Genomic DNA, 25,945 nt, shown 5'->3' with positions numbered 1-25,945 from the left:
ACTTTTCCAAGAACAATATCAGACTTGTACTTTCAGTGAAGAATTAAAGTGCAAGCAAAATGTTTACATAATGTAAAACTTCATTAGGGTGTGCACTGTGCAGGTAATCTGGCTGCACCGAATAAATGATTAATTCAAGGTTGTGCTTTACCTTAAATCTGAACTATCTGACATACACATTAATTACAAGAGACAAACAGACACTGTTTTAATTTGGCTCCCATCAGTGCTGAAGGTGATATTATTATCTAAGAGAAGTGACCCTCATAAATTGTGACACCTTGAAATGCCTTTAAATATGACATGGTTACATACTTGACTATTTGATCAAGAATCACTCCATCATATCTGATAAAGACATGATAATAAATACAAAAATCGTTTAATTATAAAATATATAAACTAATAATCGAGAAAACGGATTGCTGCTCCAGAAAGCCCCAGGAAACCCAACTCGCCAATCCTGGCGGAAGTGACGACATGGGGGCAGCCCTGACCGCTGTGCTTTCTGTAGTCGACTGCTCCTGTTGCATGCTGGGAACTCACAGCACTGGGCTCCGGGGGAAGGGAAAACTGCGAATCTAAAGCCGGCTGTTAACCTTCATTTACACAGAAAACAAGTGCAGGAATTATGCGTCTTAGTCCCGGCTCTGTCCGTCAGTCCGTGGCGAGGACCAACGACGTTTGAATCATGAGAAATGACGGCCGAGATCTAAAGGTACGCTAATTATTCTGTGTGTACTGACAGCCAACCAGGATATGGAGAGGGTACGGGCAGGCAGGGGAGGGGGCACTCATCAGCTGCAATGCAAACAGGGACATTTGGAAAACGAAATCTGACCTGGATATCTAGTTAAAAATTAAAGGCGGCCTCTTCGGCCTTGAATAGCGAGTTGGCGTGTCGAGGCCGCACAGGGCAGTTTGCCATGCCGAGGACATTGTGTTTGCTGTGTTGGTAGTTGTTTTTCTACCGCGTTACGTTTCCTACCCCCTCCCCATCCGAAGGTCCAGGTTAAGGCCTAATCTGAGTCACTCAATGCACAGGCTGACACAGTCGCAACAGCTTCCGCTTTCTGTTACTCGTTTGTCGGCATGCTTCAACACAACACACGGCTCTGTCCACCGCACATTTAGGTTTATAATCCCACTGATTGTGTCTGATGAGAAACTGTGAGAGAGTCAGGTGACAGCTGTCACAGAGCAACCTGTTCGTGCTGCTGCCAGGGCATGTAAAGGTAGATCTATAATGCATGCATTTCCTTAACTTTTTATCTTTGAATCTGATCGGATTGGCATCACAGATTTCCAAATCATTTTAGAAAGGGATGTGCTGCCTATGAACACGTTTCTAGTGGAGTTCAGTATATCAGCCATTGACAAACACTTCACTGAATAGCTCAAACTATTATAATGCACTATTGCCGGGTTGGTATCAGATATTTAAATATTTAAAGTGGCTGATTATTGTCACGTTGAGCCATGAGAAGTACACGTCACATGTCGATACAAATAAGATGTATCCATGCCAGCACCAAAACATTTACCATATGTGGTTGTAACTTGTAGATACTTTATTAGTGTTCACATGGGTTATATTATACTGAAGAAAAATATGAAAAGCAATACAATATATTGAGGGTAGGGATACTAAAATGTTGTATTAGGCTATACATTTCTATCAGAGTGACTTGTCTGGCTTTTCAAGTCACACATTAAAAAAAATCATGACTATACTATACTATACTATACTATACTACCCATCTAGCCTTTAAAATGTATTAGTAGCTAGCTGAGCTCTGTGGGTTTTGCTTAAAATAAGTCTTATGTGTGAGGAAATGTTTTTTGCTGGTGACAGGATTCGATTAAAACAAGAGATGCATTAAAATGGAATTAAAGAACCCAGCCTAGTGTCAGGGGCTAATTTATCATGGCATGCAAATCTCTTCTTGCAATTTTGCATTTCCGTTTGAAAGGTTACATTAGCGCCTATGCACTTGGAATAATATGTCTACTACAAATCAAACTTATGGAGAGGATATCTAAGCGAAATTATTGTGTATTCAGAAATAATAACTTCTTAATCATGCTAGTGTGAGTTGGCCAATTTGCCAATGTGTGGTACCCTGTGGAGTTTTCATTTATTTAATTTCCATGTTGAAATCTGTATACAGTTTAGAGATAATTGGATTATGTATTGTCCATGTCTTATTATTTTTTTCTTGTTTGTAAATCAGCTTTATCCTGTATTTTTAGACATAGACATTCCTGTCAGTTATACTTCCTGTATTTACCCATGCAGTGCAGAAATATTTAATCAGCATTATATATGGGGGACATTTTAAAACTGTTTGCTTGGAATTGCACTAAGGTAGCCTATTTCCAGAGGCTGTCATTTTAGTCTAGAATTTGGCAGTGTTATTTGAGTTCATGATTGACAGCATGAAAAGAAAAGTATACAAATTTTGCAGTGTGAGTAAACTACATGATGCTGCAATGATAAAAGAATGTCTAGGTACATAAAGGAAACATTAATGCAACCAAATGGCTTAATGCAGCTTAATGAGTTAATGGTGCAGATACAGAAAAATATAAAAAGAAAGTTTGCCATTCAGAACACTGGTTTGTGGTTCTTGTGCCTGGTGATTAATAGACCTAAATGCTAAAGCAGCATAATGGCAAGAGAGCATTGATGTCTGCATATTTCAACCACAAGGGACAGAAGAATTGCTTGAAATATTCAGAAGATACAAAAATCAGTTATGCATTAAATTATACATCACATATAAGAAACCAGCCAATCACAGAGTAGCATCTCCAAACATTCCTATCCTCTTATCTTATGTATAAATGTCGTCCTGTTCATAGAATGATCAGAATGTAAAAATTCTTCAGTTACCAACATTTCGAGAAACTTAATGCAAGTAGGGCAAGTGTCACAGGATGTACATTTGTTTTTAATTGTTTTGTTAGATTTAACCAGCCTGAAAACACCACACAGCTCTGCTTCTGTAGGTCAACAGCAGAACCTGGACCAACACATTTTTAGATGGAGAGAGAGGGTGTTGATTGTTATTTTTTGTCTAATTCTTCTGTGTGTGATTTATAATAAGTTAATAGGTTGTGTGAAAATTTTGCACACAGTAACATCTCTTCTACAATAAGAGACACCCAGTGTTTTCCAGGTATAATCTTCTGAGGATGTTGATTATCAGGTTTGTGAATCTTGAGTTTTTTAAGCTTGTTAGATAATTTTTCTTGAAATGTTAATGGATCCATTTCAATTTACCTGGTGAATAGTGTATCCTGTATGAAGGCATGAAAACTCTGTGGATTCACCATCTCCCAGGAATAATCAGGACTTGCTTTTAATAGACACGTTATTGTGGTGAAAGTGACGTTACTCTTAAATCCATGCTCAACTGAGGGTTTTTTTCTGAACACAGTTCACACCAGTATGCCACAGTACTTACATCCGACAGTAACAGTCATTAACAAACCACTGTGCCTGATCCCATACTGATTAGAAAACGTTGGCTGAACCAGAGGAGAAACGCTTCCAATGAGCATGTCTTAAGTCTTTGCCATAGGTATTCCTTATTAAATCAGACATTGTTATTTTAGGCTCATGTCCTTGATAACTCAATGCAACTTTTATAAATGTCTTCAATGGCGAAATCTAGGCCTTTGCTATTTTTTTGATTGTGTTTATCGGCCTGTGTAAGCAGCTGCAATGCTTCTTATGTGCAAGACAGCATCAGTCAGAAACAAGTAGCGGTGGCAGGTTTACAAAATAAATCTTGTGTACTGCGATGGTTTCTTTGCAGTTGATAAACTCAGCTACCGCTTACCTGTAAAACGACACAAAACCCTAAAAGGAGCTTTTTAGTTATCGTTCGACTCAAAAACACTGCAGAGACTTTGAACAGTGAAAAACAGTGTTGCTGCGGTACACATTTGTGTTAATGATTGTCAGAGTTGTCAGAGCTCATGTACCTTGTGAAATTTTGCTAATTAATTAATAGAAAGGGTAGATGTTGTCCCACATGTGTGAATGAGCACTATGCATATAAACATTATAATGTAAGGAACCTATGACATGCACATTTTCTCAGACGGGAGATATCTGTTGTTCAGCATAGCCATTTGTCACTCTGAACAATTTGTGTACAAATGGCACAGCTGTCGTTGGATCATGACAAGAAGTCACTAAATTTGTATTGAGTTTCAAGCCCTCACTCCTTCCTTCCTGGTCTTTCCTTTCATTGTGTGATAGTTATCTTTTCTGATAAATGAGCATTAGAAAAATCTCTTATTAGATTTAATCCAAAACCTTGGACTATACTATGTGTTTTTGGTTGTCGTCATATCATTTAGCATGGCCTTTTACTTTTAGTTTCGTAAACTTCGTTGCAGGAGCCAGCAGCTAAATGTTATGATGCGATTGGTCGAACTTTAGGCCCCTATAGTGCACCTGCCTCCCTACTGTATGAGTTTTAGAATCCAGTCAAACAGGTTTCCTACTTTCTGTACAACTGCACATAAATTGTTCCAATTCAGATAGGGACACGTGCCACGAATTGTAGGCTTTAAAAAACAGAGAATAGAAAGTCAGACACCTCTGTTGTGTAACAGGGGTTTACCAGACCTGGGTATATAAGAACTTGTGCGTTTAAAATAATTTTTTAGGTTGCTTTCTAGAGTTATAGAAGAGTTGTCCCGAGAGATCGCTTTGTGCGGATTAGACTAAATACCCCTGCGAATTAGGCACTCGTTAATGTGTTGGGATACAGATGATGTGGTTCCACCGAATGGGAGGCACTTTAAATGGCTGCCAATGGAAGCCTTTAATATGATTACATTGACGAACAAGGCAATGTCTGTGCCTCTTTTACTCACATTATTCTGCCTGTAAATTAGATCACAGAAAACGAGTCTTCATTAAGGGAATAACCTTAACAATTCGGAAATGACACGTAAGAATCTTATTGTTCGTTTTCTAAAAGAGATGTGGTACAATGTTAAAATAAAACTAATTTGTATAACCGCCTAGAGGAGAAGTTGGGGAGCTGTACTCCATCAGGAAGTGACTGCTCTATAGCAACAGGGAAGTTTATCAGTGAGAGGCCGCCACTAGTAGCTGGCACTGTGTGATTGCGGAACTGAAAAGAGGTGATAACGCTAATCATGTAGAACTGAAAAGAAACCATTATACTTTTGCTTATATCGCTGATGGAAAATTATAGTCCAGTTGTTAGACAATGTGGTAATTCTTAGTAGAACATTCTTACAGGTGGTCAAGAATCCGTATCATGAAAAAATGTGTATGTGGCAGCGGTCATGAAAAGTTTGTGTGTTAAGTCTATCTTCCTCCTGATACAAACCTTTTAGTGTCCCCCCAACCCAAACTGTTGTGCCAAAACCATACCACACATGGGCGATAAACAGAAAATAAGTAAATTTTTAAATGGGTTTTGACTCAAATTATTTGCTTGTCACCCCCCACTGCAAACTGTAGATCATTTTTGGAGAGACCTGTGAATACAGATTAAACTTAACTTAGGGCAGTATCATTCACTGAATATCTTTCTTATACAGTTGTAAAACCAAATACCAACTATTATGAGTAAGGGTTATATTAATTATTTGTGTAGAAAGCGGCATTAGAAACCTGCCAAAAATTCAGTGTACATATCTAGGCGTTATCGAAACAAGGACAGGAACCTTATCCCTAACTGTTTGTTTTTTCCTGCCTAGGTGTGAGTTTGTCGAGTTGAGAGACAGTGGGACAGTGGGACCATGGAGCCAGAAGTGATCCGGATGTACTCGTCTTCTCCACCACCTCTGGATGACGGGGCTGAAGAGGACGACGATGAGTTTGGAGAGTTCGGGGGCTTCTCTGGGGTCTCTGCCAGCGTCAGCCTCACTGAATTCGATACACCTGGCTTTGTGCCGCCAAACCACTTCCTTCCGGAGAAAGACTATTCCAACAACGTGGATGGCTTCGCAGACTTCAATTCAGGGCCCCTTGGCAAGGAAAGGGGCCCCAGTGTGGAGACAACCATAGTTCCGGATGCCAGCCTCCGCGGGTTAGAAACTGGCACCGACAACGACCTCTCTTGGCCTGTGAAACCTGTCATCATGGAGGGCACTGGCATGAAGGAGGAATTGAGAAAGCTGGCAGACCAAAATGACCCCAATCCTTTTATGAACTCTTCTGCTGATGAAGCCAGTAGTAGAACTGATGTTAAAAACCAGCCCCACCCAGCCCAGGACTGCAATGGGGGGGTAGTTAAAGAGATTCTCACTAATGGCTTTGCTGGACTTGAAACGCAGCACTCCTGCCCCCAGGCAACAGGGAAGCTGGCCGGTATTACTGACCCAAAGCGACAGCTAAACATCAGCCCTGAACCAGCCGTAAACCTTTCTCCTCCTAGCCCTGAGGACAAATTTGCTGATTTCTCTGCCTTCCCCAGCGCTGACGCATCTGCTGACAGCACCCAGACTATAGGGACGAGAGACCACAGAGAAGGCTCGAGCCAAGGAGAAACACTGACCAGTCAGGACAGCTCACTGGCAAACAGTGTTAATGAACTGCACATTCCAGGGCTTGCTGAGGTAAGCTCGGAGAATGACGGTGTCAGAGACGTGCACAGTACAGGGTCTGATCCCTCGAACTTTCTAGCTGTAGCCATGGAAGGCTTAAGCAACGGAGAAAGGGAATCTGAAACGGTGGAGCACACTGATCCTGCTGTACCGGGGCGGAGAGAAACTGAGCCTGACGCCGTGCATCAGACTGCCGGTGCGCTACACAATACAGACCAGTGTGCCACGCAGAATGGCCAAGAGGAAACCAGAGCTGAGGAGTTGGGTGTTTGTGCCAGCGCTAGTGTTTTCCCCTCACGCTGTGGAGATGAGGCAGATGGCCGGCTGGGGAGCAGGCAGGGGGCTGAGGACGAGGATAGGGAAGGAGAGTCGACTGTCCTCAGCACGAGTGCGTCAGTCAGTGAGGAGTTTGCCTCTTTCTGTCAGGCCATCTCTCCTGACGGGCTGGAGGATTTTTGGGAATTCAGCACGACCAGCGGCCTGTCTTCACAGCCTCTCTCGGAGGCAGCACCAGCTCCTCAGGGCCTCGAACCAAAGGGCTCTGCGGAGCAGGTAAAAGAGCCGGAAGATGAAGACTTTGGTGATTTCGGGGACGCAGAGGCTTTTGAAAGTAAGGGTTTCGCTGATTTCAGCCGGCCTGAGGGAGACCGTGCTTCACCGCAGGAGCCCGAGGAGTGCGAAACACAAGAGGAGTCCATTGAATTCAGCAAAGAAACCTCAAGGGAAACCAATGACGATTTTGGAGATTTTGATGAAGCCCATGAACCCAAAGGTGGCGAGGAGGAGTTTGCCGATTTCCCCATCAGCGACGGCTTTGCAGACTTTAACTCGGCACCTGGGAGCCAGGATGGGGGCTGGAAAGCTTTTGGGGAGCAGAGCCAGAGTGGGGGGGACTCTTGGGCAGCTTTTGGGGAGGAGCAGACTGCGGAGTCCACGGAGGGTCAGAGGTGGGAGTCCGACAGTGCAGTCACTGGGGCTCCTACTAGCAGCCCACAGTCCAGCCGGAAAGACCCCCCTGCCTTCGCTTCTTTTCAGGATGCAGACATCGAGTCCAGTCCCGAGCAACACGAAGCACAGAAAGTAAGTGTCTGTGAAGCAGTTTGCATGTATTCAGCCAGTGTGAAGCTGGCTCCTGTATTCACAATAAATTCAAGGTCATTGTTATAAAATCTAGAAGTTTGCTCCTTCCACAATATAGTGACACTGCCTTCTAACCAGAGTAAAAGGAAAAAAACATGAGAATTTCTTAATGAAACACAAGAGATATATTTATAACTGTACTATTTTCGCATATGTACTGAATCTATTGAAAAGGAAAATGCCTGATAAATACACATGGTACCTCCAAGCTCTAGGATGTTTAAATAGACTAATGCTTTGTAGCTGTAGCAAATATAGCTTTTCTCCAAGAATCTGGATGTTTTCATGAAACATCAGACCTGATATTTTTCATGTTACAGTATCTGTTGGAATTTGGTGGTTGTTTGTTGGTTTACAGTTTGGATTGTTATTTATTATCAGTTTAATTCCTGTTGTATGTAAAGGGGCAGTTTGTTCTCAATCTCATTCATTCCACTCATACATTTTCTTGAAAAATGTTGCTTTAGATTTGTATCTAAGGAATGTGAACTTACTAGATCCACACACTTGCAGACCTATATTAGTACTATGCTATACACTCACCTAAAGGATTATTAGGAACACCTGTTCAATTTCTCATTAATGCAATTATCTAACCAACCAATCACATGGCAGTTGCTTCAATGCATTTAGGGGTGTGGTCCTGGTCAAGACAATCTCCTGAACTCCAAACTGAATGTCTGAATGGGAAAGAAAGGTGATTTAAGCAATTTTGAGCGTGGCATGGTTACTGGTGCCAGACGGGCCGGTCTGAGTATTTCACAATCTGCTCAGTTACTGGGATTTTCACGCACAACCATTTCTAGGGTTTACAAAGAATGGTGTGAAAAGGGAAAAACATCCAGTATGCGGCAGTCCTGTGGGCGAAAATGCCTTGTTGATGCTAGAGGTCAGAGGAGAATGGGCCGACTGATTCAAGCTGATAGAAGAGCAACTTTGACTGAAATAACCACTCGTTACAACCGAGGTATGCAGCAAAGCATTTGTGAAGCCACAACACGTACAACCTTGAGGCGGATGGGCTACAACAGCAGAAGACCCCACCGGGTACCACTCATCTCCACTACAAATAGGAAAAAGAGGCTACAATTTGCACAAGCTCACCAAAATTGGACAGTTGAAGACTGGAAAAATGTTGCCTGGTCTGATGAGTCTCGATTTCTGTTGAGACATTCAGATGGTAGAGTCAGAATTTGGCGTAAACAGAATGAGAACATGGATCCATCATGCCTTGTTACCACTGTGCAGGCTGGTGGTGGTGGTGTAATGGTGTGGGGGATGTTTTCTTGGCACACTTTAGGCCCCTTAGTGCCAATTGGGCATCGTTTAAATGCCACGGCCTACCTGAGCATTGTTTCTGACCATGTCCATCCCTTTATGACCACCATGTACCCATCCTCTGATGGCTACTTCCAGCAGGATAATGCACCATGTCACAAAGGTTGAATCATTTCAAATTGGTTTCTTGAACATGACAATGAGTTCACTGTACTAAACTGGCCCCCACAGTCACCAGATCTCAACCCAATAGAGCATCTTTGGGATGTGGTGGAACGGGAGCTTCGTGCCCTGGATGTGCATCCCACAAATCTCCATCAACTGCAAGATGCTATCCTATCAATATGGGCCAACATTTCTAAAGAATGCTTTCAGCACCTTGTTGAATCAATGCCACGTAGAATTAAGGCAGTTCTGAAGGCGAAAGGGGGTCAAACACAGTATTAGTATGGTGTTCCTAATAATCCTTTAGGTGAGTGTATATTGTATGCTGTTTAACACTTCTGGGCATTTTGAAGGAGAATGTTTGTTTATATTTACTCATTCATTCATTTGCACATCCTGTTTTTCTTTTATGTTGTCTTCTGTTCCTGCTGCTTTGTTTATTTATGGTTCTAACAAAATGTCTTGGAAGAATTGTGTGAAAAAGTTTCTCCAAGATGATCTTATTGAAATTGAGCAAGGGGAAACAGATAAGTGTAATGCAGTTGTCTGCTGCCCACTTGGTTTAGTATTGTGTACTTAAGGCTATGCAACATCAGTGTCTGGTCCCCTCTTCATTTTCTCCCATGTTTTTTTCCCCAAAACCTTGCTGGAACAGTCGGGTAGAATGGCAATCAGAATGACAATAGAAGTAATTGTAAACGGTTAGTGAAAACACACACAGTAGAGGTGTAAAGCAAAGTAATGGATGAAATAACAGGAAAACGGCTGCTGATGAAAACTATTAATTATAAGCGAAGGTGCAGTATGGCCTGCCTTTGTCATTAGGCTGGGAAAAGGATGTGTTAGCTGTAAGAGGAGTATGAATTGGTTCTTCAATAGCACTATCGATCCGAGCAGGACACCTTGGAAAAAGTCTTTTGACATCTGGCTCCTACAGTGCAAAGTAAGCAGACTGCCTTCCTGAACTCATTTTATAACAGTGGGTATGTACAGTCTCCCTGAAAATGGGACAGTGTTCTTTACCCTTATCAAGAATGGTGTCATGAAGAATGCTGTCTTTTTTTCTCTCCCCTTGATTCAAAGGCTTAATAGTTGTTCATGGCGTGCACTGTTTTGGTTTTAAAAATAGGAGAACCTTCCTATATGTCAAAATGTACTGTGGAATTGAATTGGTGCCAAAAAGCACCCTTCATTTTCAGTTATTGCACGGGCTGGACTTAAAAGTGCTTGAGAGCATGGAGCTGACTGTGCCTAATGACCTCTGATATTAATTTTAGGAGATGTATATGTATGCAAGTACATATAGACCTACTGCAGCTTAAAGAAAGTGAAATATGTAACAGGGAGGAATAATATCCTTTGAATAACGTGCTTTGAAACACTGATATGAGCTGACACGGTCCACTGAGTATTTGTAGTCTCTGCTGCTCAATGGTGGGATTATATGCAATTCACCTGTCAGTGCTGCTCCTTATATTGCTAACGAGTACATGTGCCTCCCCCTGCATTCGGACACTGACTGCCAGTTCAGGAAAATTGTAGTTTTGAAATATAGGGACATGTATTCTCACTTTCCAGGATTGTCTGAAGCAAGGCAGAATGGAGAAGTCTGGAAGGCTTCATGTAAACACTTTGCGGTCTTAAAATAAAAATAAAATGTTTTTTTATTTAATCTCAGGGATTGTTTCATGTGAGATATCAGACATTTACAGCTGGCAGAGTGGAGGACCTGATCTGGTCTTTTTGGGTTCGCAGCAGAGTGTTAACTAGTGCTCTTTGTCGTAAACATGCCTAGACTACTATCTTTGGAGCACAATACAGTTTTGAATGATATAGTGAGGGGAAAAAAGTATTTGATCCCCTGCTGGTTTTGTACGTTTGCCCACTGACAAAGAAATGATCAGTCTATCATTTTAATGGTAGGTGAAATTTAACAGTGAGAGACAGAATAACAACAAAAAAATCCAGAAAAACACATTTCAAAAAAGTTATACATTGATTTGCATGTTAATGAGGGAAATAAGTATTTGACCCCTTCGACTTAGTACTTGGTGGCAAAACCCTTGTTGGCAATCACAGAGGTCAGACGTTTCTTGTAGTTGGCCACCAGGTTTGCACACATTTCAGGAGGGATTTTGTCCCACTCCTCTTTGCAGATCCTCTCCAAGTCATTAAGGTTTCGAGGCTGACGTTTGGCAACTCGACCTTCAGCTCCCTCCACAGATTTTCTATGGGATTAAGGTCTGGAGACTGGCTAGGCCACTCCAGGACCTTAATGTGCTTCTTCTTGAGCCACTCCTTTGTTGCCTTGGCTGTGTGTTTTGGGTCATTGTCATGCTGGAATACCCATCCACGACCCATTTTCAATGCCCTGGCTGAGGGAAGGAGGTTCTCACCCAAGATTTGACGGTACATGGCCCCGTCCATCGTCCCTTTGATGCGGTGCAGTTGTCCTGTCCCCTTAGCAGAAAAACACCCCCAAAGCATAATGTTTCCACCTCCATGTTTGACGGTGGGGATGGTGTTCTTGGGGTCATTCCTCCTCCTCCAAACACGGTGAGTTGAGTTGATGCCAAAGAGCTCGATTTTGGTCTCATCTGACCACAACGCTTTCACCCAGTTCTCCTCTGAATCATTCAGATGTTGGCAAACTTCAGACGGGCTTGTACATGTGCTTTCTTGAGCAGGGGGACCTTGTGGGCGCTGCAGGATTTCAGTCCTTCACGGCGTAGTGTGTTACCAATTGTTTTCTTGGTGACTATGGTCCCAGCTGCCTTGAGATCATTAACAAGATCCTCCCGTGTAGTTCTGGGCTGATTCCTCACCGTTCTCATGATCATTGAAACTCCACGAGGTGAGATCTTGCATGTAACCCCAGACCGAGGGAGACTGACAGTTATTTTGTGTTTCTTCCATTTGCGAATAATCGCACCAACTGTTGTCACCTTCTCACCAAGCTGCTTGACGATGGTCTTGTAGCCCATTCCAGCCTTGTGTAGGTCTACAATCTTGTCCCTGACATCCTTGGACAGCTCTTTGGTCTTGGCCATGGTGGAGAGTTTGGAATCTGATTGATTGATTGCTTCTGTGGACAGGTGTCTTTTATACAGGTAACTCCCTTTAAGAGAGTGCTCCTAATCTCAGTTCGTTACCTGTATAAAAGACACCTGGCAGCCAGAAATCTTGCTGATTGATAGGGGATCAAATACTTATTTTCCTCATTAACATGCAAATCAATGTATAACTTTTTTGAAATGCGTTTTTCTGGATTTTTTTGTTGTTATTCTGTCTCTCACTGTTAAAATACACCTACCATTAAAATTATAGACTGATCATTTCTTTGTCAGTGGGCAAACGTACAAAATCAGCAGGGGATCAAATACTTTTTTCCCTCACTGTAGGTGTGCGTGGTTTAACTCCAAAAAGTAAAATTCAAATTTCATTGCCGTTTTCCCCCCTCTCTTCACATCCATATTGAGCTTCGTGCTACAAGAGTTTTCAATCTGCCTGATTGGGTGCTTAGTGGTGCGTTACATCTGACCCCCATACTGTTCGTACATCTCGGTCTGTTGCATTAGTCTGTCTGATGGGCTGACCAAATGAGTCAAATCAGGTGCCAAAGCAGAGGAGTGAAACATTCGCCCAGTTCCCCTGTGGTCTGTTGAATTTATCAGGTTTGTACTGTAAGAGACAACAAAAATAATGGCAAGCAAGCATTTATTCAACTCTACATGTCTGCCAGTCTAACCTTGAATGCACAGGATGTTGTGTACAACAAAAAGCAATATTCACAATTCGGTCTTTTTCTGTTATTGTTTTTGCTGCATTCTCTAAAACCTTTACTACATTTCCTAGTTAAATTCTTAAATGACTTTCTTCATTCACCACTCATATAATTGCAATATATTTCTTGTTAATGGTGTAGTTGGTGCCCCTTAGTGGTCAGAAATCTAAAGCACAGTACTTAATCGTCTGTTTTTGACACAAAGAATGTCTCCTTCAGAGAGCATTGAAGAAATATATAATACATTTTCTAAAGAATTGGACATGCTCCTTGTCTTTATTTCTGTAAAACAGACGAGCAAAGTTAAAAGGGACAGAGTTTTAGAACTGTGCATCAGTACAGAATCTGTATACCACAAATGGATACAGCGGCCTAAAAACTTCTTGAGAGGTTACCAAAATGGAAAAAGATTAAATCGGATGTCGGTATTCCCTGATTCAAATGTGTGTGTCATAATGCTTGGGAATAATCTAAATAAAATGCTTTTCTTCTTTAAACTACTACCCCCTCGCTGTCCTCCTCTCCCCACAACATCAAAAACAGTAGATTTTGTGATGGACCCCTACTTATAATTAGCGTTTCCAAAACCGGGAGAAAATTCCAGGCCTGGGTTTTTGGAGTTTAAAATGTATAAACCCGGGGTCCCCGGGGCACCCGGGCTTGATGACAGATTATTTCATAGGCATATAAATAGGAAAAATAAGCAATATGAAACAAAAATAAGTAAATAAAAAACACTAAGCTCACTAAACTTTTCCAATTGCGCCTCTCTCTCAATAATAAAACGCTTTCAGCGCAACTTAATTATTTTATTAATTAAACTAGAACCCCATGCCATATCAACAAGGTAATACTAAATAAGTAAAATAATAACTTACTGTATTTTTGCACTTATGTTGTAAGTCGCCCTGGATAAGGGCGTCTGCTAAGAAATATAAAAAAATGTTTATTATTATTATTATTATTATTATTTTTGTGTCTGTATTTTATGTGGAGCTGAAATTAAACACAAACTCAAGTTATACTGCATTATCCATCCATCCATCTTCAAAACTGCTTATCTGGGTGAGGGTTGTGGGGAAGCCGTTTACTTCTTATATGAAGTAGAACCTAACCGAGCTTGGATCCGACCATTTTTCTTGAACTCCTCTATTTTGCAATGGTGCTCAATTATATTGTAGGTTTTGCAGGTTATTTAATTAACATTCCCGCTTCAATCTTCTCACCGAATGAGAAAATACACGAAAGTATACAAGAGTTTGCTGTTGCGCTGTGCACGCAAGTATGATTTTTATATTTATTTTTTTCGTCAACCCCCGATATATAGTTATATACCTATGCCAATCCCAATCTTGCGGGGTTGAGAAATCGGTCCGTGTTGCCCAGGTTTTCGGTGCCCCTGGTCCCCGGGCTGGTAACACTACTTACAATGTAATCTTTGTAATTGAGGAGAAATCTGGAGCAGGGATTCAGATCAGCCTCATTAAATGATACTTGGGCTGCATTCCTTATTTCTCCTGGCACCATTTGCCTGAATCTCGACAATACCTGGTGTAGCTGTAGCTTAATGGCAAGTCTCCTCTTTGTATGGCAGCAGTGACTGCAGGAACCCACTTAATGATATCACAAAGAGTCAAGGTTAAATCACTGGCTGTGTTCATTAACCACCACTTAAATGCAGTATATAACATGAAGAAGGGTAATTTTCATTTTTATGTAATGCTTTCTGAAAGAAATTGTGTGCGTCGGGGGGGCAGGGGTTTGAAAGGGCTGGCCTTCATTTCTGGGTTCTGAGCTGGTCTAGTCAACTTTAAACACTGACACTGGGCTCAGTCCGTGCAACCCACTAAAACTGTTGCAGTGCTCTGCTGGATCCTGCCCCTCGATGAGGCCTCGCTGGCCTGTGCCTCATCTATCCCTGTTATTTTGAAATTAGTGTGCCTATCGATTCCTGCTCGGCGCCGAAGTCGTGATTCAGCAGCACGATGCCTTCCATTGACTCAACGTGCTGGATTTTATTAGTCCTGCGGTTAAATGGTGCTAATGTGTTTCTGCGAACTACTCTCTGGTCATTCAATAAAACTTACTTATGTATTTATGTATGTATTTCTTTATGTATCCAGTTTTGTGTCTGTTGCCGAGTAGAGCATAATCTCGTTCAATTAACACTGTTTTCTAATTTTGTATGTATCTTGATTTTATACTTTTCTCATAGGGAGTATCAGAAATAAACAATAATAAATTCCTTTGAGAAAACTGGATAGTTTGCTGTGAGCATTTTAGCTCATATAGATGATTGAAATAATAATGTTGGTCATTAGATAATGCTGCGAATTATATGCTACAAGTAAATTGCAAAATATTGTGTTGTAAGTGGTAGTTTGTTTTATAAAAGGCATGACTGTTGAAACAAACCACTGTTACATTTTTCCATTGTCAATTCTAATGTAAGCTAAATACTCTCCCTATACATGCACACTCAAATACCCTGTTAAGGAAACTGATTTTTAAAAATGTATTTAAGCCACCAACCTTTATGGAAACTATTGTAGTGACACATTAATGTATGTATTTGCGTTAATTTCTCCTTTCACTGCCCAAGTTCTGCATTGTTGAAAATGTATTTATTTTCATTAATCGACTGTTTTTGTTTGGAGTTTCTCCAAGGCCTTGGGTACCGTCCCGTGGCCAGGGCCAGCTATCTCACATGACTGAAAACCATATTGAGCAAATCGGGCTTAGAAGCACAGCTACAATAAGGCCTGTGTTTGTCTCCCTTAGACAATTTTAGTGAGCCGTCTGGAGCGCCTTTTTCTAGCCAGCTTTCCCTCTGCGCCTGTCCTGGAAGCCGATGAAGATATCCCTTCCCTGGAGATACTACTGGGGCCAGGAGAGCGGGAAAGCAAGGAAAGCAAGACCTTGGCTCCACATGGGTGAGAGTCCTCCTCATTGCCGCACTGATGCTGACTGCTTAGAGGTCATTCCAGCTGTGATTCGTAGTTTAACTTTACATATCTCTCTGCAGCAATATACATGTATATATTTAAATATCCATTTTAAATTGAGTAGCTAGTTACATAAAGGTTGTATAAAGCACACATTTGAATGTGTAGTTCAAATACGTATTGCACAAAATAATGCTATTATATAATATAACTGCACAATGAGCTTCCATTGAAGTTTAAGGAGCTTTTTTGTCACTTTTTCAAGATCAATTTTTAATTTATTTTATATAGAAGTAATCTGGGGAAAAGAGTGTAGTGCAGAGACAGCTTACTCTTGTTTAAGCATATTGAACTTGCATTTTATGTAATACTGCTCAGACTACTTGTCAGTTTTTATCCATTTAAGAGGCTAACACTAATAGATGTATAACAAAAAACAGATTTCAGTTGTGTGATAAATTCACCACTACAACAAAATGTGCCCAGAGATGACACAGTGTCTCCTCTGTCTGCTTGTTCATGATCAGTACCATGCCACTAATTACACTGTTTGTGTTTTGTCACATACACAATAAGAGGAATTGATATCTATCCTCAGCAGCGAGTGATGAATGGGGGGCTGTGTTTTGTTGCATGAGAGCTCACTCCTGTGACCCCCGCTCAGCCGGAGGCCTGGCCATTAAGCCCAATATCGGCTAAGCACTGTGATCGTTTTTTAATCTGACGCGGCGGGGGTGGGGCGAGGGGGCCCTGCTGTCCGCCTAATGGAAGGCCTGATGGCACTGTTCAGGGCAGTGGTGTCGGCGAGGGTTGTAGTGTGGTGGCCGGGGTCACATGATGCCGTGTTTTAATGATGTGCCTTGTGCGCCGGCTGTGCAGGGAGCTGCGGGAGGTGTGGAGGGAGCTGCAGGACATCCACGATGCCTACGGACTGAAGTACCAGTGGGGTGGCTCCCACAGCAACAAAAAGCTGCTGTGTTCCCTGGGCATCGACACCAGGAATATCGTAAGTCTTTTCCACATGCGGAAAACAAAGCAAAAGCTTCTCTGTAGACAACCGTTCCAACACAAGCCTGGCTTTAGTTTAGGTACAAGCAAGACACTGCAGGGAAGAGACTTTATTGGCTATGGTAATCTATGTCTATCTATCTATACATGTATTTATTTCTGGAATAAATTAATTTTGTTTACTCTTGTGCCGGTTGTGTTAGTGATGAAAGTGGGTGTGGGTGTGTTTTGAGGTGTTCTCCTTTTCTACTTCTGAGTTTACTCAGTGTAACATCGGATGCGGATGCAGCCGTGAGAGAAATGTGTTTTAACCCAGCAGTGTTTTTACGTTTGGTATTTTATACAGTCAGGACAGGTTTCTTTACACTGGGCTAGGTTGCTGTGACTGAATTAAATTAAGTACGGTCACTGTGTTTTCTTTTGTAGCTCTTCACAGGGCAGAAGAAGCAGCCGGTCATCGTACCCATGTATGCAGCTAGTTTGGTAAGTGTTTTTTTTTTGTTCATGCTCAAGTCATTCTTGGCTTGGGGTCAGAGAACGCAGTCCGTTCCATAGAGACTGTAATAAACACATCTCATTCGGAAAACCTCAATACTGTTCCCTCAGTGACATGCGGTCAGTGTTTTAACTAGTAAACTAAGATATGAAAAGTCTGAACATTGAGAAAAATTGCTGGTTCTTTGTGTATTTAATTAGTTTTGAGACTATATGTCTGTACATCCTGCAATCTGCCCGATGCTCAATGCTGTTAATGTGCCGTACATCTGTTATAAGCATAGACATGTAACAACATAACCCTTTTTAAAGAAGAAAAGATTGCGGTCATATTGTAAAGATACATCAGTCATCTCAGCGTCTGGGAACACTCTCAAACACAATGCTTGCTTTGTATATGTGTGTTTGAGTACTAACTTAGTTATCTGTGATATACTTATCTCTATAGCATTTTAGTTGTATTTTTCCACATTAATATTAACACGATTTAGTTTACAACAAAGTCACACCAATTGAAGAGTATCCAACTGTTGTAACATTTCAGTAAGGGCCTTAGACAACACATTTCCCCCCCTTAACTGCAGTGAATGAGCGACCTTTCCTCAGGGTTCAACTTCTCACAAACAGCACTAACCTGATAATTTCTGCTGCTTACTCATAGCTCACATACTCACCCTCCTGGCTTGTTGCTCTCTGAGAACGCACGTGCCTGGCCTTCAGCTGCACAATCTTTCCAACTTTCCTCTCTAATACATTTCTAGGGTATGCTAGAGCCCACCAAAGAACCTGTGAAACCCATTTCAGCTGCGGAGAAGATAGCTTCAATAGCACAAGCACCTCCTGTGTCCCCAGACATGAGCACTTGTTCACCAGATCAGACCCAGGTAAGAAACACTGTGCAAACCATCCCTTTAAGACTTAGCTAAGGGTCTGCTTATCTGGCTTTTCTGCCTTATGTTAAATGAGTCAGTGTTTCATTTATTATACTCCTTTCCAAATTCATCCCATGGAAAACTCTTCATTGGTAAAACATCCTCATACATACTTCCATTCTATCAAAAAAGCTTTCCTGAGATCACTATGTGTAGATGCGTTCGTTATTCTTAAATGTCATCCTATTTCAGCAACCACATAAAAATACTTCTTTCCATGCTTGAACTGTCTTTGCTGGTGTCATCACTAAACTGGTACACAATGGTGACTTATGAAACCTTTCCACTGACGCCATATTGCTCTTGTCTTGCAGGAGACCCTCCCCCCCGTCCAGTTTGACTGGAGTAGCAGTGGCCTTACTAACCCTCTAGATGGTACGTCTCTCCGTAGAGCCTCTAGCACCAAGGCTAGAGTTAAGAAAGCTACCCAGTTCAGACAGACTTCTCTCTGCTGACTTCTCACTTCTTGCTCTTCTACTGTGAAAGTCCAGGCTTTCTTTCTTGCCCCATGGATGTCTAATACACCTTTTCTGGATTAAAAAACTGTATCATACACATTTTAATGCTATATTTACATGTACTGCACACCTAGCCACCTATGGGACTTTTCCATAATATATTCTCCTGGACTGGGTGTGTCTTTCCCTTTTATGCTTTATACAGTATATGAGGGCTTAAAAATGAATAAATGAATAAAACAACTAAATAACAATGGATTTGATGCAGAGATATGAAATGTGATGAGCGTAGTGTAAAGTCAGGAATTACTGAAAATGGAAAGATTGAGTTCAATAGCACACTTCCTATATATATATATATATATATATATATATATATATATATATATATGGTTAAAAGAAAACCTAAATCCTTTGCCTTGAGTTTTACTCATTAAAAGGCATCCTTCCAGACGTGTCGAGGATGAAAGCCTGGACAGACTCTCGCTGTTGTCTTGTGTTATAATTGCTCTGTGTTCTCTTTAACAACCTGCTTTTTAACTGTATCTAATTTTCTTTGTTTATAATTAAAGGGGAACCATATTTAATACACTTATATGTTGCATAACTTCTAATAAAGCATCTAAATGTTAAATGTTTATTTATTTATTTGCTATTCTTACTTTCTATTAAATTCATTATTAAATTGTTTCCCTTTAATGACGTAAACCAGTCTTTAAATCGCTTCTTGGAAATGCTACATAACTGATTGCAATAAATACAAACTCTTGTAAAAACAAAAATCTTTAGTTTTTAATCACATAATGCTTTGTATAACTGTAAATGTTTTAAATATATCTAAGAAATCACAATTTACTTTTCCCTTAAACTATTTAAGAATTTCTCGTTACTAATGAAAGCTTTGATGTGGATTTAGACCCTTTTTTCTCTCTGACTAACTGCCTAGTCTTTCTCTAGTAATGATAACTTGCATGTTCAAGTATGTGTCTTACCACTTTCTACACATAATCCCACCACCCTGGCTTATCTTCTGTTTGGCTGCCCTCCAACGCGGTCACTGAATTTCAAGCTAGCGGAGGTTCCACTCTTCTGAACCTCGATTTCTTTGGGCCCGTGGATGACTCTAGTTCTAGCAGCACCACCACTATCCCAGGTCAGCAGAGTGTTTTAACCACACCCTTTCTCAACCGCTAACAGCTACTACTACTAACTCTGAGATCACTTTATCTGACACATGGCTTCCTCAAAAACACAGCAGGGACTCCTGGCAGCAGGGCATAAACGGCAGGGCCCAGTCCTCAGCCCACCTGACACGTCCAGCCACTCTCTCCTCTCCACAGAGGAGAGTGCACCTTTTAAAAGCGGCTGTCGATGAGAGGGAGAATGTTACCCGAATAGAAAAAAAATATATATATATATAAAATATGTGGACCAAGTGATTGTTTTTGGTGTGAGAAAATCACACACACACAGACTTTTCCTTATTTGATCCATTTTGTAGCTTTTGCTCGGGTGAACTGATGTCCACAAAACACCCCAGCTCAAAGTGACTTGTGAAGTGTAGTTTTTTTAATGTAATTATGATCCTCTTCGTTAATGTACCATATAAAAATCAGGTGCTTTCCATGATTGAAAGGTGCAGTTCTTGGGTAACACTATATATCAAACCCAGTCCAAAATAATTTGATTCCTTTTTTGGTTTAAATGCTTTACATTAAAGTAGCTTCTATAAAATCGTCTATCGTGGAATATAGTTGTTTAAGTAAGTCGCCCTTGATGTCATCAGCTGTTCATTCTGTTTTTTGGAGAAGCCATGCTATTTCTCAAAGAGTGATTTCTTGTATTTTCCTGTGCTGTGTTTCATTTACTCTCTAACATATTGCTTGTGTCTGTAAATGAGATGATAGTTGCTGTTTTCCCTTCTATAAAACCACATTAAGACCCCATTAAGGTCTGCAAGGGTGTTCTATACATCCAGTCCCATGTGGACTGAATGGAACAGTTGCAGTAATAGTCAATAAGCTATTTTTGGTTTATACTTTGTATATAAAATGTAGAGTGATTCTTTTTAAAGAAGATAATGTATTAAATGTATTAATTAAATTTGTGAAGTCTGCAGTGGAAAAGACATGTAGGCCATACACTTACAACAGGTTTGAAAGTACGTATATCATCTGATTTTACAATTTAAGTTTAGGGTTCCATTCCTATAAAAAAAAAAAAAATTGAAAGCCTGTTATATAAATGCTTTCCCCGACTTATACATACAGCATGATGCATTTCTCATTAATCCACAGCATAAAGCAGCTCATTCATTGTGCCTCTTGTAGGCGTCAATGGCAGGGTGATGTACCTAATAATTACAGGTTTATAGATATTCTCTTATTTTCAGTATGTCATGATGACTGAGCAAGCAAATGGTCTAGATGAGCTTCTGTATGAAACAAACAGAGTATCTTTTCTTCAGTCTTTTCCTACATTTCCTGATAATACTCCATACAAGTGGAAGCACCTTCATGGGGTCTGTCATGAATTGTTTGCTCTGGTTCTTTGTAGTATTATTTCTAATATAGTGGTCTACCCAACAGTTTGATATGCATATGCTTTCTGAATCAAAAACTGCACACACATTGGTCTGTAAACATCGGTCATGTTGAAAATGACAGCTACTTGTGTATAGAAATGAAGCGTCTTTGTCCACTTCCCCTCTGATGCCGAGAGATGCACAGGGCCCCCTGAACTGCACCAAGAGTCCCTCCCAATAAAGCCCCTTTAATGTCTGTTCCCTTTCACAAGACTCATGCTTTAGTCTTGCAGCAGAGAAACACAAATGCACAGCTCATTGATTTTGTGTCTTTATAACTGTGCATGTAAACCCCCTGAAAATCCAGTGCTTGCTCTTATTACAGTTTGAGTGCATTGCAAAGTTTCAGTGTCTTTTCCCAGTGGTTTAAATATGCACTTGGTATGTTTGTAACATTTCTTGTGTAGATGTTTTTTTATTGTTGTCAGACATCTTGACTCATTTGTTTTCACTGATGTGATCTATGCCACATCTTTCTAAGACATACATTTTCTAAATTCTAATTACTGCATTTGGCTTCACCAAAGAAATTAGTTTCTATTCTCTAAACAGAGTGAAGGTGAACATCCAACAGATTAATTTTTTATTTTTTTTTCAGTTTTGCTTTCATTCCCAGCAGTGTTTTTGTCTTCCTTGTGGTGAATGAGTGATGGTAGCTGTATAATAGTGTATACGTTTGTGTTAAGAGTAGTGTATTATGAATACACCAGAAAACTTGGTATCGGCTGAACTTTTTTCCACCTAGAAAATTAAAATTCTGTATAAAATATTCCTGTGCCTATGGAGAAAAGATTATGACGCATCTCGTATGATGTATACATCTTTAATGCCCATTTAAAAAATAATAATAATTCAGAATGATCGCCTCGTTTCATTTATTTTATTTTGTGTAACCTTCTGGCCTTAGGAAGGATCTTTTAAAAAAATATATATACATGTATTTATATGGTCCAAATGGATCTTTCCTATTCTCGGGGTCTGAAAGCTTGGTCTCTTGACCTCCCCATCCACTGCGGAAATACTTCTCATATGTAAGTACATCTTATCTTCCTTTCAATACTAGAGCCATAACTGCATCCAGACTTTAACAGAAAAAAAATATTTTGTAGTCAAACACTGCGGTTAACTGCCGGCAAAACATGTTTTATTGCATGTGATGTGAACCCCCCCAATCTTCTCGCCATGGCCCATATTCAGTAAAGTTTTTTTTTTTTTTTGTACTTTTGTTAATTTTACCTGAAAAGCACTTAATTAGTCTGGGAATCTTATTTAAATCTTTGGTGGAAGCATGAAGGTCTGTTCTTTTAACATTGCCCAGATGTTTACAGAAACCATTGCAGTTTGTTTAACAAAAGAAAGATAAAAGCCCTTTCTCTTGTTGTCCAAGTAGTTTAACATCAGAGCTGACCTCTTGTCCTCTCATTAAGGTGTGGACCCTGAGCTCTATGAACTGACCACTGCCAAACTGGACAACACCAGCTCGTCCAGTCGTGTGGCCGATGCGTTTGCAAGACTGATGTCCACAGTGGAGAAGACGAGCACCTCTGCTAGGTAGAGCTGGGGCGGGCGCATGTCTGTGTGTGGAGGGGCAGGAAGGGCACAAAGGGTGGCATGGTGGGTTCTTTCCATGCTTCATATTGCTGGTTGTAAGGAAATATGTGGGGCAAGTGAGTTAGTGTCACTCCACGATGCAAAGTCTTTGATGAAGCATTCTTTCTAAAAGGTGCCCTGTCTCTCAGCATTTCCCCCCAGTCTGCATTGAAACTTTGTGTTTGCATGAACAAGACAAGCACCCAGAAAGCATGGAGCAGTTTTTGTAATGAGCAGGGATCGAAATCCGAAGAAAATACTGAACTGTTCCTTTAACTAGGCTTGGCTTAAGCTACTGTACGCCTAAGCACTGGCTGGGGAGCAGCAAATGTACACAATGTACAAGAATATACAAAAAATCAGTAAAGGTAATGCAGTAATAACCTCAAAAGATCTTTTAAAGTCTGAATAGTCAACCCCTCAGAAACAACAGTGCGTTTGATCTGTACATGTTCAGAATGGCACAGGTTCGCACCCTACTGATAAGGACTGTCAGTTCTCCTATTAAAACCAAGACAAGAACAACAGACTGTACAGGAGGTGACTATTTTAAAAGGCCACTTGAAAATCATGGTCATAGGAAAGGAACTGCAGCTTTCGTGATGTACATGTAATAAATTCCTTGAGATTTGGACTGTTGCAAAGGAAATTAAAAATGCATGTTATTTTTTGTTTCTGTCTCATATCAAATTATTTATTGATGTAGCAGTACGAGTCCACAGCTTGTTGAATTCCACAAATTTACATACTGTGAAACAAAGGCATAACGCATTTTACAAGCTATAAAAATGGAGGAACCGATAAAAAGAGATAATTCATTGTATGTGCAGTGTTAATAAGTTGACAAATTGTCATTTTCCAACCACGTTTACTTCGGGAGATACTATATTAATTATGCAATGATTTTACTTCAATGTTTTTTTTTTTTACAGTCTGAATTTATTCATATTTCTATGTTCTAATAGAAGTTAATAGTTTGTCAGACGGGCAGAAAACGTAGCTGCTCATGCTTTACCCTGTGCTTGAAGGCTTTTTTTTCATGGCTGCTTCCCACATGCAAATTTACTAGATGCATATGATTTAAAGTCCCCTTTCTTATATCTGGAGGGATCCAGCTAAATTGAAAGATGACTGCTAGCGTTTGCTTTCAATGTTGAAGGTAGGCCACAAGATGGAGCCAGATGACACCGGGCTGTGAATAGTGTGTATTTCACTCATGCGTGTGGATGGTTAGAGTTTTCTGTTATTTTGGATAATCAGGGTCCAGTGAAATAGGAGCCCACCCTAATATTCCCTGGAAATAAAGCTTGTTCTCCCTTTTCTCCTCACAGGAAGCCCAGAAAAGACGAGAATCTGAGTGAGGAGGCGGCCAAGGTGATCGCCAGCCTGCCTGACCTCTCCTTCATGCAGGCCAAAGTGCTGATGTTCCCAACCACACTCACCCCACTCACCAGCCAGCAGGACACGGCAGAATGACAGAGCCGTCCCCCAAACACAGAAGTTTTATTTCCTTTTTCTTTTCTTTTTGTTTTTTTTTAGTCATTTTAATACGATTCCAAATTGACCCCCTTCCTCTAATAAAATGAAAACATCCATAGTGATTTGTTGGCAAGCAGGTCTGGGAAATGATATAAATACAACGAACTGAAATCATGATACAAATGTATATTTATTTATATACCGAAGTCCTAAAAGTCCTGTTTATATTAGGAGATTCAATCTGTAAATAATCAGGGATGAACCGTTTTTGAAGATCTTTTGTTTCGTTTTGTTTGTCGTGCTGAGGGTGTAACCGTTTGTCATTGTGAGAGAACACTGGTTGAAGTCCTTTCCTGGAAGGTGTGATCTTAAACGAAAAATATAACAACGACTTGAAAGCTGCACTGCCTGCAAAATCCAGGTGAATGTTTTCTGTTGTGTTCATTGCCTTGTTTTTGTTTCTTTGTATTGGCATTTTACTGTATAGATTTTATCAATTTCATTTTGTTTTATTTTAAGAAAAACAAAGTCCATGAATGTTCCATCTTTCTTGTATGCTTATTGGTTTGTTCGTTTTGTTTGTTTAACTTTAAACCCTATTATTTATGGGCAGTTGCTGCCTGTTTTATGTTTTTCTTTTTTTTTTTTTTCAAAAGCATTAACGTATGGCTCAATACAGCCATTATTAAACGCACCCCGTTCTTTTGGGGCTTGTTTTTTGTTTTTGGTTCAAACCACTGCTGTTGGATGCTTAAAATAATCAAATGTGAGTAGCTGATGATAGTGATAATCAAATCAAATTACAGGGAATGAGGGACCAATAACTGCTTCCAAGTCTTTGGTTACAAGCTAAAATGTTACAGGTGTTTGTTTTGTTGCTTTTTTTTGTTTTTGTTTTGATTTGATTCTCTTCTTTTTCTTTTACCACTGTACCTATTTTAATGAGGATTTTGCACATTGTAAAGGTGGGATGGATGTAATCATAGTTCGCTGTGGTTTTAGACTGTGTACAGTAAAACTATGGACTGTAAATGTATGGGGAAATTCCTATGGAAAAACGATACACTGAAGAACCTGTCAAGAGGTTAACATGCATGCCCAGGTTCTGTTCAGACTTAGTGTGTAAATTTACTTTTAGTGTACACAAAAATTAAAATAATTTAAGAGAAAAAAATGGCCTTTGCATATTTTTATTTGTATAAAGTGGACCTGTGATTTGTTTTTTTAATATTATTTTCTATTCACTTAGAAAGGGTGAGTTACCCAAGTCGTTTAAATGTAAATAAATACCAGATTAAATTACTACTTCACCAAAAACTCAATGTCATTAATTGTGGGACCCCCAACTACCCCCCACCCCCCCACACACACCCTCTCTCTCTCCCTAATCAAACCCAGGAATTTAGACTGGAGTTCCACCCCGTGTCTGTTTTCTAGTTGAATTCACTGTAAAGTAAGCTGCAAAAGATACGAGGTGTCTTTAA

General features: G+C 40.4%; 1 protein-coding gene across 4 annotated transcripts; it reads left to right on the top strand.

The window, feature by feature from the left end:
- The first annotated feature begins 507 nt into the window (after positions 1-507).
- Positions 508-25,635, top strand: LOC136718783 (aftiphilin). 4 transcript variants are annotated; one of them, XM_066696520.1, is made up of 10 exons: positions 509-718; positions 5,755-7,683; positions 15,752-15,903; positions 16,795-16,921; positions 17,350-17,406; positions 18,180-18,302; positions 18,665-18,725; positions 19,878-19,961; positions 22,820-22,943; positions 24,314-25,635. In XM_066696520.1, the coding sequence occupies exons 2-10, from the start codon at positions 5,797-5,799 to the stop codon at positions 24,456-24,458; spliced, it is 2,760 nt and encodes a 919-aa protein (XP_066552617.1). In that variant the 5' UTR covers positions 509-718; positions 5,755-5,796; the 3' UTR covers positions 24,459-25,635. The 4 variants fall into 4 exon arrangements, with proteins under 4 accessions (XP_066552619.1, XP_066552617.1, XP_066552618.1 ...); XM_066696522.1 differs by lacking the exon at positions 18,180-18,302 and having other exon boundaries at positions 508-718; XM_066696521.1 differs by lacking the exon at positions 19,878-19,961.
- Positions 25,636-25,945: the final 310 nt, after the last annotated feature.

The sequence above is a fragment of the Amia ocellicauda genome, chromosome 23, assembly GCF_036373705.1.
Source record: "Amia ocellicauda isolate fAmiCal2 chromosome 23, fAmiCal2.hap1, whole genome shotgun sequence".
NCBI classification, from domain to species: domain Eukaryota; kingdom Metazoa; phylum Chordata; class Actinopteri; order Amiiformes; family Amiidae; genus Amia; species Amia ocellicauda.
The sequence above is the reverse complement of the archived record's forward strand: the minus strand, read 5'-3'. Positions and strand labels throughout refer to the sequence as shown.

What these genes read in the sequence shown, in the direction of transcription:
- LOC136718783 (XM_066696520.1), top strand. Translation starts at nt 5,797, where the DNA reads ATGGAGCCAGAAGTGATCCGGATGTACTCGTCTTCTCCACCACCTCTG. An exon ending in CCATGTATGCAGCTAGTTTG is followed by an intron (nt 17,407 to 18,179) that starts GTAAGTGTTTTT and finishes ATACATTTCTAG; the next exon opens with GGTATGCTAGAGCCCACCAA. An exon ending in CCTTACTAACCCTCTAGATG is followed by an intron (nt 18,726 to 19,877) that starts GTACGTCTCTCC and finishes CTGAATTTCAAG; the next exon opens with CTAGCGGAGGTTCCACTCTT.